Source organism: Lontra canadensis, unplaced genomic scaffold, assembly GCF_010015895.1.
Source record: "Lontra canadensis isolate GAN:19392208 unplaced genomic scaffold, GSC_riverotter_1.0 scaffold9, whole genome shotgun sequence".
In the NCBI taxonomy this organism is placed as follows: Eukaryota; Metazoa; Chordata; class Mammalia; order Carnivora; family Mustelidae; genus Lontra; species Lontra canadensis.
In genome coordinates, this window is record NW_022631003.1 from 36,459,914 (window position 1) to 36,473,212 (window position 13,299).

The 13,299-nt window shown below is 37.7% G+C and overlaps 1 protein-coding gene across 2 annotated transcripts in view; it reads right to left on the reverse strand.

Annotated features, from left to right (window-relative positions):
- AMN1 (antagonist of mitotic exit network 1 homolog) overlaps window positions 1–12,680 on the reverse strand; it is a 47,856-nt gene extending 35,176 nt beyond the window's left edge. Inside the window, exon 1 of one of the 2 annotated variants that reach the window (XM_032855315.1) lies at window positions 12,518–12,680. Coding sequence is in view for 1 of the 2 variants with exons in the window: in XM_032855314.1 (XP_032711205.1) it covers window positions 12,498–12,535 (38 nt within the window). In the remaining variant the exon portion in view is untranslated. Of the gene's footprint in view, window positions 1–12,497 lie in introns of both variants that reach the window. The other variant, XM_032855314.1, reaches the window with a different exon arrangement.
- Between the last annotated feature and the right edge of the window lie 619 nt (window positions 12,681–13,299).

Consider the following 13,299-nt stretch of genomic DNA (forward strand, 5'->3'; position numbering starts at 1 on the left):
TATGAGTACTCTTGGACAGGTCTTTTGTTGCATATGTGCCTGTTTTTTGATCAAGTATATATCTAGGGATAGAACTACTTGCTGATAAGGTATGCATATATTTAGCTAAATGCCAAATAGTTTTCTGAAGTGACTGTACTGATTCCTGAAACCCATATCCTTGCCAACACCTGGCATTGTCAGTCTTTTTAATTTTAGCCAATTTATGAATATATGGTAGCAATGTAATGTGACTTTAAGTTTCAGTGCCTTATTATTAATTAATTTGAGCATGTTTTCATTTCCTTATTGTTCATTTGGATGGTCTCTTGAGGAGTATCTGTTCAAGTATCCTGCTTAGTTTTCTTTTGGGTCTGTGTTTTACTTACTGATATGCAGGAGTTCCTCTTATATTCTGGATATGAGCTTTTTGTTGGTTATATATGTTACAAATATATTCCCCCATTCTCTGGATTGCCTTTTCATTCTCTTAATCATGTCTTATGTTGAAGAGGAGTATAATCTAATGCAGTCCAATATATTAAATTTCCTTTATGGCAAGTTTCTTTTGGGTTCTCTTTATGAACTCTTGCACTGCCCTAAGTTCATGAAGATATTCTGCTATGCTTTCATCTAGGAAAAAAATCACTAAGTGGGGAGACTGGGTGGCTCAGTCATTGGACGTCTGCCTTCGGCTCAGGTCATGATCCTAGGGTCCTGAGATCGAGCCCTGCATCGGTCTCCCTGCTCAGAGGAAAACCTGCTTCTCCTTCTCCTACTCCCCCTGCTTGTGTTCCCTCTCTCACTGTGTCTCTGTCAAATAAATAAATAAAATCTTCAAAAAATTTTTCACTAAATATGTTGTTTTACCTTTCACTTAAAAAACTTTTTTTTTTTAGCAGCCAAGAATACTATATCCAGCTAGGCTATCACTGAAAATAGAAGGAGAGATAAAAAGCTTCCAGGACAAACAAAAACTGAAAGAACTTGCAAACAACAAACCAGCTCTATAGGAAATACTGAAAGGAGTCCTCTAAGCAAAGAGAGAGCCTGAAATTATAGACCAGAAAGGAAGAGAGACAATATACAGTAATAGTCACCTTACAGGCAATACAATGGCACTAAATTCATATCTCTCAATAGTTACCCTGAATGATAATGGGCTAAATGCCCCAATCAAAAAACACAGCATATCAGAATGGATAAAAAAACAAAGCCCATCAATATGCTGCCTACAAGAAACTCATTTTAGACCTGAAGACACCTCCAGATTTAAAGTGAGGTGGTGGAAAACAATTTACCATGGTAATGGACATCAGAAGAAAGCAGGATTGGCAATCCTTATATCAGATCAATTAGATCTTAAGCCAAAGACTATAATAAGAGATGAGGAAGGACACTGTATCATACTCAAAGGGTCTGTCCAACAAGAAGATCTAACAATTTTAAATATCTATGCCCCTAACGTGGGAGCAGCCAACTATATAAACCAATTAATAACAAAATCAAAGAAACACATCAACAATAATTATAATAATAGTAGGGGACTTTAACACAACACTCACTGAAATGGACAGATCATCCAAGCAAAAGATCAACAAGAAAATAAAGGCCTTAAATGACACACTGGACCAGATGGATATCACAGATATATTCAGAACATTCCATCCCAAAGCAACAGAATACACATTCTTCTCTAGTGCACATGGAACATTCTCCAGAACAGATCACATCCTGGGTCATAAATCAGGTCTCAACCAGTATCAAAAGATTGGGATCATTCCCTGCATATTTTCAGACCACAATGGCTCTGAAGCTAGAACTTAATCACAAGAGGAAATTTGGAAAGAACACAAATACATGGAGACTAAACAGCATCCTTCTAAAGAATGAATGGGTCAACCAGGAAATTAAAGAAGAATTGGAAAAAATTCATGGAAACAAATGATAATGAAAACACAACGGTTCAAAATCTGTGGGACACAGCAAAGGCAGTCCTGAGAGGAAAATATATAGCGGTACAAGCCTTTCTCAAGAAACAAGAAAGGTCTCAAATACACAACCTAACCCTACACCTAAAGCAGCTGGAGAAAGAACAAGAAAGAAACCCTAAACCCAGGAGAAGAGAAATCATAAAGATCAGAGCAAAAATCAATGAAATAGAAACCAAAAAAACAAATCAACAAAACTAGGAGTTGGTTCATTGAAAAAACTAATAAGATTGATAAACCCCTGGCCAGACTTATCAAAAAGAAAAGAGAAAGGACCCAAATTAATAAAATCATGAATGAAAGAGGAGAGATAACAACCAACATCAAAGAAATACAAAAAATTATAAGAACATATTATGAGCAACTCTATGCCAGCAAATTTGACAATCTGGAAGAAATGGATACATTCCTAGAGACATATAAACGACCACAACTGAACCAAGAAGAAATAGAAAACCTGAACAGACCCATAACCAATAAGGAGATTGAAGCAGTCATCAAAAATCTCCCAACAAACAAGAGCCCAGGGCCAGACGGCTTCCCAGGGGAATTCTACCAAACATTTAAAGAAGAACTAATTCCTATTCTCCTGAAACTGTTCCAAAAAATAGAAATGGAAGGAAAACTTCCAAACTCATTTTATGAGGCCAGCATTACCTTGATCTCAGAACCAGACAAAGACTCTGTCTAAAGGAGAATTATAGACCAATATCCTTGATGAACACAGATGCAAACATTCTCACCAAAATACTAGCCAATAGGATCCAAGAGTAAATTAAAAGGATTCTTCAACACGACCAAGTGGGATTTATTCCAGGGCTGCGAGGTTGGTTTGACATCCACAAATCAATCAATGTGATACAATACATTGATAAAAGAAAGAACAACAACTATATGATACTCTCAGCCAATGCTGAAAAAGCATAAAACAAAGTACAGCATCCTTTTCCTGATCAAAACTCTTCAAAGTGTAGGGATAGAGGGCACATACCTCAATATTATCAAAGCCATCTATGAAAAACCCACTGCAAATATCGTTCTCAATGGAGAAAAACCGAGAGCTTTTTGGCTAAGGTCAGGAACACGGCAGGGATGTCCATTATCACCACTGCTATTCAACATAGTACTAGAAGTCCTAGCCTCAGCAATCAGACAACAAAAAAATTAAAGGCATTCAAATTGGCAAAGAAGAAGTCAAACTATCACTCTTCGCAGATGATATACTTTAGGTGGAACACCCAAAAGACTCCACTCCAAATCTGCTAGAACTTGTACAGGAATTCAGTAAAGTGTCATGATATAAAATCAGTGAACAGAAATCAGTTGCATTTCTTTACACCAACAACAAGACAGAAGAGAGAGAAATTAAGGAGTCCGTCCCATTTACAATTGCACCCAAAACCATAAGATACCTAGGAATAAACCTAACCAAAGAGGCTAAGAATCTATACACAGAAAACTATAAAGTACTCATGAAAGAAATTGAGGAAGACACAAAGAAATGGAAAAATGTTCCATGCTAATGGATAGGAAGAACAAATATTGTGAAAATGTCTATGCTACCTAAAGTAGTCTACACGTATAATGCAATCCCTATCAAAATCCCATCCATTTTTTTCAGAGAAATGGAACAAATAATCCTAAAATTTATATGGAACCAGAAAAGACCTCAAATAGCCAGAGGAATATTGAAAAAGAAAGCCAAAGTTGGTGGCATCGCAATTCCGGACTTCAAGCTCTATTACAAAGCTGTCATCATCAAGACAGCATGGTACTGGCACAAAAGCAGACACATAGATCAATGAAACAAAATAGAGAGTCCAGAAATAGACCCTCAACTCTATGGTCAACTAACCTTTGACAAAGCAGGAAAGAATGTCCAATAGAAAAAAGACAGTCTCTTCAATGGGAAATGGTGTTGGGAAAATTGGATAGCCACTTGCAGAAAAATGAAACTGGATCATTTCCTTATACCACACACAAAAATAGACTCCAAACGGATGAAGGACCTCAATGTGAGAAAGGAATCCATCAAAATCCTTGAGGAGAACACAGGCAGCAACCTCTTCGACCTCAGCCACAGCAACGTCTTCCTAGGAACATTGCCAAAGGCAAGGGAAGCAAGGGCAAAAATGAACTATTGGGACTTCATCAAGATCAAAAGGTTCTGTACAGCAAAGAAAACAGTTAACAAAACCAAAAGACAACTGATACAATGGGAGAGGATATTTGCAAACAACATATCAGATAAAGGTCTAGTACCCAAAATCTATAAAGAGCTTATCAAACTCAACACCCAAAAAATAATTAATCCAATCAAAATGGGCAGAGGACATGAACAGACAATTCTGCAAAGAAGACATCCAGATGGCCAACAGACACATGAAAAAGTGCTCCACATCACTCAGTATCAGGGAAATACAAATCAAAACCATGATGAGATACCACTGCACACCAGTCAAAATGGCTAAAATTAACAAGTCAGGAAATGATAGATGCTGGCAAGGATGCGGAGAAAGGGGAACCCTCCTACACTGTTGGTGGGTATGCAAGCTGGTGCAACCACTCTGGAGAACAGCACAGAGGTTCCTCATAAAGTTGAAAATAGAGCTACCCTATGACCCAGCAATTGCACTACTGGGTATTTGCCCTAAAGATACAAATGTGGTGATCCGAAGGGGCAAGTGCACCTGAATGTTTATAGCAGCAATGTCCACAATAGCCAAACTATGGAAAGAACCTAGATGTCCATCATCAGATGAATGGATAAAGAAGAGGTGGTGTATATATATATACAATGGAATACTATGCAGCCATCAAGAGAAATGAAATCTTGCCATTTACACCAACTTGGATGGAACTAGAGGGTATTATGCCTAGCGAAATAGGTCGATCAGAGAAAGATAATTATCATATGATCTCCCTGATATGAGGAAGTTGAGAGGCAATGTGGGGGGTTTGGGGGGTAGGAAAAGAATAAATGAAATAAGATGGGATGGGGGGGAGATAAACCATAAGAGACTCTTAATCTCACAAAACAAACTGAGGGTTGCCGTGGGGAGGGGTGTAGGGAGAGGGTGGTAGGGTTATTGACATTGGGAAAGGTATGTGCTATGATGAGTGCTGTGAAGTGTGTAAATCTGGTGATTCACAGACCTGTACCCCTTATAACCCCATATAATACATTATATGTTAATTTAAAAAAAAAGAAAGAGTGAAATCATATGATATTTTTCTTTCTCTTATTTTACTTAGCATTATATTCTCTAGCTCCATCCATGTTGTTGCAAATAAAAATAGTTCATTCTTTTTTATGGCTGAATAATATTTTAATGTGTGCATGCATGCATGTTTGCATGAGCATGTATTGCATGTGTTTCATGTCTTCATTCATTCATCTATCAATGGACCCTTGGGTGGTTTCCATAATTTGGCTAATGAAAATAATGCTGCAATCAACAGAGGGGTACACAAACCTGTACCCCTGAAACAAATAATACATTATATGTTAATTTTAAGAAAGGGGGAAAAATGGGGTATACATATCTTTTTGAATTAGTGTTTTTGTATTCCTTGGGTAAATACCAAGTAGTGAAATTATTGGATCGTACAATAATCCTATTTTTAACTTTTTGAGGAATCTGCATACTGTGTAAATTCCTCTTGTAAATAGCCAGTCATTGTAAAGGTTAAACAACTTCCTCATTCTCACTTTGTAAGCCATCCTGTAATTACATCCCTCTGAGATTTTAACCACTTCTAGTTTGAAGTCTCCTAATTTGCTAACAATTTATTTCTCGCTCAGTAAAATATTCCTAGCAAGTAAAACTCTGAATTTTATTTTAACAGTTTTTGGTGTCAGAAGTGGGATCCAAATATGATCCCAGCTCAGTCCCAAGGCCAGTGAGTAACCAGGATCCAACACCCATGAAGCCCATTGTACACTGCTTTCTTACCAAACATGGAATTCCAGGGTAAGTCTTTCTCAGATTCAAACTCAATTCCCTTTGCATTGACCTTTCTGGTTTTACTGAGTAACCTTTATTGAAGCTTTTCAGTAAGTCACGCTATTCTGTTCAAAAGAGGGTGAAATGTGTGATCCCCTCTGTTTTGGAACAGCCGCTGAAAAACAGTATTCCCAATAATTAAGATTTCCTAGGGAATCTAAGGCAAAGATGGGTTCCACCTGGTCCAAAACTCAGACTAGGATCTTACGCCTTTTTGAAAAAAATGGGTGAAATTTACAAAGAATAAGTGGAACTGTATTGACCATTTTGGGGAAATCCTTAACTTAGATAAAATAGCCCACCTTAGGGACACCTTTTAAAAAAGAGGATAAAAAATTTCTTAAAGACATAAGTGCATTCATTTGTTGGTATGCCAAAGTGTCTATAAGACAAAATGACTCCAAAAATAGCTCTCTAAAGAATTCTTGCAGCACACAAATAAAAAACTTGTGGTAAAAAGCTTAAATCATCTGAGTAGATAAACTTCAATTATTCTATCTGCCAGAAACACAATCTGGGTTCAGCTGTTCTTTTGAGTTTTGTATTACTTTACTATACTTGACACACAGTTAAAATTTTGAAATGAAAGCTATAAAATCTATTTACAATTGCCTATGTATTAACGTATATGTGTCTATGAATGTATATCATGTATATGTGATTTTCAAAAAGAGCTCTATTTAATTTGCTTGAAGAAAAATAAGTACTTACATAAGTTAAGCATTCTCAAAACTCTCAGAAATATAGAAACTAACCCAAATGTTTTTCAAGTTCATAAGATCTGGGATAATCTTCAATGAATAAGAGCTTTGCAAATAGTTTAAATGTGTTGATTTAATTAAAACAGGCATGTCTTCAGAGTAGTCAACATTAAATATAATGCAAATATACAATCTTTCCTATGTGGGTTTACTAGTCAAATAAGCTGATGCTATCTCCATTACAAAATGTGTAAGCAAGAAAAACTTAAGATGTTAGGTATTTAATAGTTAATCCAAGCATAATTATTAAAAACAAATTAAGTAGACAAATTAGATGATGGATATTCATCTAATGTAGCTGAGTGAAATGAAATGAAACGTAGGTCATTTCCAAATAAGATAATGTATTGAAACATTAATTGCCAAACTTATGTTTAAGTTTATTTACTTTTGGCCACTTAATTTTTATAAAGAAACAAAAAATACTTGGATCTTTGTAGACATGTCTTTTGCCACATAAAAAAAATGTACTGTGAAAGTGCATGTCTTTAAAAAATATAATTTCTTATAATGAAGTGTTCATAAATTTGCTAATCTACTACAAATGTTGATGTATGGCAGATGTTTACCATTGCCTGCTTCCTAGTTTTTGTTGGAAAATAAAGGTTACTAACACTTAAAATTCATAATCCCTAAATAAATAGAAGCCTACTAAAACAAGAGTAAAAGAAAACTATGTATACAAAGTATGAGAGGAGAATGGCATGTGCATTTTATATGAAGAGAATGCAAAGAATATAGGATGGGTTCTTATTAAGGAAAAAAAGAGTAATTTTGTCCTAAATTAAAATGGTTATCCCAGAATGAGAAAGAAAAAAGGAATAAAACAAAAATCTAAATGGATGCAGAAAGTTACAGAAGGCTTGCAAAGAAATTTTATGCTGCATGGTCAAAGTTAGCTAAAATTAAATGTATTTATAAAGTTCTCCAAAACTGAGTTGAATAATACACTAATAAAAAACAACAGTTTACTTTTCTCTCGGTTAAAAGGACAGAGTTTCTTGGATTGTTAGTTTGTTTTTAATAAGAGATTTTGAAAGGTTTTCTTTACCTTTTGTGTATTTTGTCTAGGAAACAAAGATTCTATGTCTCATGAAAATAATTTCCTGTGTTTCACTTTGTCTTTGATTGCTTAGGAAAACAATCTTTTCAACATTAAAAAAAGCTAAGGCATTTTTTTTTTAAACAACTATGTACTTTCTATATTTGCTTCTGAAATCTTTTTGTTGCTTTGGTTGAATAGATAACTAAGTGTTTTTTTTACAGTGACCTTTGATCCTATTTAATCAAGTGGTGTTTTGCTTTGAGAGAAAAAAGAAAGGAGAAGGGAGAGAGGGAGAGAGAGAATGTTAAGCAGGCTCCATGCCCAGCGCAGAGCTGGATATGGGGCTCTATTGCACGACCCTGAGATTCTGACCTGAGTCAAAATCAAGAGTCCGAGACTGCGCCACTCAGGCACCCTAATCAAGTGACTGAAACCTTTTGACAGTTTTTACAAACTTTCCAAAATCAAATTCTAAACAAAGTCTTTTTGACTTCGAACTAACTTTGGGATATTCCCAAAGCTCCCTGGAAGATCTCAGGGTTTTTTTCTCTTCTTATAAAAACCGAGATGAGGCATTGAACTATAAATTTTTCAAATGTTATATTGCATGGGAAACATTATCAAGTAAAGGGGATGCTTAATCTTCTTAGTTTATATTTGTATGGATATTTTACTAATATAAGTGTTCCAGAAATTGCATAGAACTCCTAGGAATCTGATATGCCCTGGTATAATGTTATCAGTTATTTTTAAATGTTGTATACCACAGGAGTAGCCAAGCTTACCTGTCAACCACATCTTTTTTTTTTTTTAATAGTGAACTCTTTAACAAGGCTATCTTTAAGTCTTTTGTCATTCATAGACAGTTATTGTTTTATACTGAATTCTTCCATGAAAACATTTATAGTCAACTACAGGCCAAAATATTTTGTATTCAAGGAGATTCATGGAAAAGACACTGACAAGTACTCTAGAATACAAGTTTCTGATAACTTCAAGATCATACCACTTAACTAGGTAAGAATTTCTAGCATGCTATGGAGAAACTGATTCACAAAACTATTAACCCAAGAGTAAGAAAACAAGAATTCGGACTAAATCAACTAATGGAGATGATTATAATTTTTATGACATTGTTTGCAAAATTTATGGTTCTTTACTGTTTTACTCTCCAAATTTAAAGAACTCCTTTTCTCCTTTCAACCCATTATATAACTTAAAACAATTTGGTAAACTTTTATAAACAAAAATTAAACATTTTTTTTCTCCCTACCTGATTTCTTCAGAACTCAAAACAAACAAAAAAAAAAAACAACAAAAATCCCGTACTGAGTAGACTTATTTTCATGGCAATGTAGGTATTTACATAAATTCAACAAGAATTTATTCTCTTTGTAACAGGGTATAATTGGACAAGCCCTTGGCTTGGCTTCTTGGCCTAAAGAGGTGTTTAAACATCTTATCTGAGATTTCTTACCACCAGTTTTTAAGAAGCTAAGGTTTGATTTGTGAAGCCAATAAAACCCTTTGGATTACCAAAGCTTGGACTGGAATATCATATTTGAAATTGTGTATAAAATCACTATTCTGCTGTACTTACATAAATAATAAGCTGAATTTAATGAGACGACTTATTTTGCAATTTTATTGTGATTATCTTTGTTAAAATGAAGGAACTATAGAGAGAAAAATTGTATTTCAGTAGAAAACTATAGTATACCTATTATCAGATTCTAGTCCTGTTCGTTACCTTTGAGGTTTTGTTATCTGTCTGTAAACTGGACTGGTCTTGAATTCTTCTAGTTTCCTCCAACATCTGGCTACAACTTTCCAAACTAATATTTCCAATTTTTTCTCACCATTCTGATTTGAAATAAAAACTAAAATTGTCCTTTAACCCAAGCCCTTCAACCTAAAGCCAGACAACTTGGTATAAACTTCAGAGATATCACCACAACAGATCATGTACAGACAACCTTCGTGCTTATTTCTATACAGGCCATTCAGAGAGTTCACCAGAACACCCAATGACATCATCAAAGTCATTCAAACTGCAAATCAGGAAAATCAAACAGATTGAAACTGCCATCCTCACTCCATTATCTAAAAATGTTTTGAGCTCAAATCTAGAAATTTTCTCGACTGGCTGCTCTCCAGACTCAGAAACTGAATTTGTAATTTGCTCCAATGATTAATTTTTATCCTTGTTTTGTTTCCACAGAAATGCCTGATTGCTCACACTGTATAGAGGACCATCTTAGATGGAAGTCACCTATAACACTCCCGAAATAAGACATCCTCATGTTTATCCTAAGTAATCATGATTCAAAAGTGTAAGGCACTAAACAATATTAAAAAACTTATTTTCCACCAGGTCTAAGAAGCTTTCTGTGATGGATTCCAAATGAAGACATGAGAACTTAGAGAGTTAGTTTATTGGAAAAGACAACAACAAAAGACTGCTTTTAAATTACCAAAGAGAGGGGCGCCTGGGTGGCTCAGTGTGTTAAAGCCTCTGCCTTCATGATCTCAGGGTCCTGGGATGGAGCCTAGCATCAGGCTCTCTGCACAGCAGGGAGCCTGCTTCCCCATCTCTCTCTCTCTCTGCCTGCCTCTCTGCCTACTTGTGATCTCTGTCTGTCAAATAAATAAATAAAATCTTTAAAAAAAATTATAAATTTCCAAAGAGAAATCGTCTCTTTTGCAAAATCCCTACAATCACAGCAAAAATCTATAAACTCTCTAGCCAGAGTTATATTAGATAACTACACAGCCTTAGACACCCTAACCAGTTAACAAGGAGATGAATATGCTCTAACTGGTTAAAAAAAAAAAATCCATGTTAATAAATTAGGAATTATTACTCCCAATTTAAAAGATCTTAAAGATCAAATGTCGGTCTTTCATCAAATAGGTGATACTTCTTCCACCAATTTATTTAGTTGGTTAAATCTTGGCTCCTGGGAATCTCTGCTCCCAGGAATTCTTCAATCCTTATCTATTACTTCCCTCATAGTCATCATACTAACCTTGCTAGTTGTAGGAGTGCTGACAACACTGACTCCATCTTTGGCCCACCATTTTGTTTATGGTCATGCAATGATCTCCATGGGGCTACATGTTCCAGGCCTCTTGGACATTAATGTATGCCCTGACCAAAATACTACCCTCAAGTGGCACACAGAAGGCACACTTTAGATAAGGAGGAGAGATGACTGGTGCACAAAAAGCACTACTTTAGATAACCCGGTTTGACTGCACCATAAGCCCCTTGCTCTATAAAAGCTGTAGCTTAAGGTTTGGACTGGGTGGAGAATAGCTGCATAGCACCTGGACCCAATGGCTCCCTTGTCAGTAGGTCACGTTGAATAAAAGTCTGTGTAAACAGTCTGGAGAGGCTTGTTTCATTTTTTGCCTTCCAAGTGCCTGCCAGGTCTAGAGGATACTTTACTGTAACTCCCCCACCTTCTCACTCTAGTGCACTGTCTCCTTTCAAGAGTTTTAACTGCCTTTCAGCAGCCACTCACACACCAAATGATATCCATCACGATTACACAACTCAAAGAACTCAATAATCCCACTGCCAATGCCTAAAATGACTATGCAACTGTTTATAATGGCAACTACATGACCATACAACCCAATGACTACATCAAGTGGTAGTGAGAGTAATAGTATATTGGCTCACACTTTCAGCTCGCTGAGGGAATGACCAAAAGGGGGTAATTTTTTAGATAAAATAAAATGGAGACCACCCTTGAAAATCCCCCAAGCAGATCAAACCAGTTAGATCACATAAGTGAAACATAATCTGGTTTATTTCATGAACATAAGTGAAACTTAACAAGTTATTTCTTGTAAATCCCTCTGATAATCATAAAAAAAACCCCTTAAATCATCTCCCTAAAATAATGTAAGATAATCACGTTTAACCAATCCCTCGCAGTTCTTTAAATTATGGTACCAATCGTTGTAATAACCAATCACTGTAAAGGTTAAACAAACCTAGTCATTCCCCGTTTATAGGTCATTTTGCAAAGACATGCCTCTGAGATTCTCGTTTCTCCCTCACTAAAATATTTATTACCAAGTAAAGCTCCTTGACATTTGACACCAGGCATCCTTCTAAGGACTTTACATATGTAAAATTTATTCCTCACTACAACTCCAAGAGATAGGTACTGGTGTTACACTAATTTGATAGGTCAAGAACTCAGGCACGGAGGTTACTTTCCTCTCCATCGTCACACAGCTGGTGAATGGGACTGGAAGCTGAACCCTGTAATCGCCGCAATCAAGCAATCGAGGAGACGTGCTGCCTCGAAGAATCAGTACCTATCCTGGTTACAGGAACGGTGGAACTTTGCTGAAGGCTTCTGAGAGCCACATCTAGTATTTTGTTTTGATCTACCAAGGCTTTTCAGCTCCCGTCAGAAACAGGCCACGGCCAGGAATTGCCTGGGCATCGAGTTGTCAAGGGTGACTGAGAGTTCGGACACCAATCTGGGGGCGCCCAAGGCGGACAGAGGGGCAAACCTGCCTAGCAACCCACTTGGCACAACTGTCGTTGTTGAGGAGACAAGAAATCAGGAACTCAGAAACACCAGCAGGACCTTTTCAGAGGTCCAGAGGTGGGAAGGGGGCGGGGAGGGAGGGCAAGCACAGGGCTCCGCTGGGGCGGGGCGAAGGGGAGGCGGGGACCGGGTGGACTCACAGATCCAGAAGCTGACTGACCCGCCGCGAGCTAGGCATCGCGGCCGCCCAGGAGAGCCTCTTCCGTGGTCCCAGGGCCGCCCAAACGTAGCCAGAGACCGTCCGTCAACTCCTGCCCCCCGCGCGACGCGTAGGCCTTCGTGACGTCACACGGCTTCTTCCGGTGACCGGGACGCAGCCACGCTCCGGATTACAGAGGGAAAGAAGAGAAGGGAGGTGATAAAATGTAGAGTAGCCCTAAACTCGGTGAGGCACGACGGGAGTTGTAGTTTTTCCACCTCGCGGGCTCTGTTTACAGGCGGTTTCCCTGGAGTTCAAGCCCCGCGCCCAGCCTAACCCGGCACACGTCCTGCGGCGCTCTGCATAGAAGCCGCTGCTTTTCCTGTAGGGTTGTATTTGATGCTGGTCTATGTATTTGGCGTCTCCACATACTGGAGACTCCCTTGGAAGTGGACTCCATTAACGTGAAACGGAGCGTTTTAGAGCAACCAGGAGTGACCGCTGTTCACCGAGCATTTTCTCTGATGCACGTACCTCAGTACGTGCTCTCAATTAACTATGTTCATTTAATCCTGTGAAGTCGGGATTATTTAGCCATTTATGTATGTATGTATGTATGTATGTATGTATGTATGTATGTATGTATTTGACAGAGATCACAAGTAGGTAGAGAGGCAGGCGGAGAGAGAGGAGGAAGCAGGCTCCCCGCCAAGCAGAGAGCCCGATGTGGGGCTCGATCCCGGGACCCCGGGACCATGACCTGAGCTGAAGGCAGAGGCTTTAACCCACTGAGCCACCCAGGC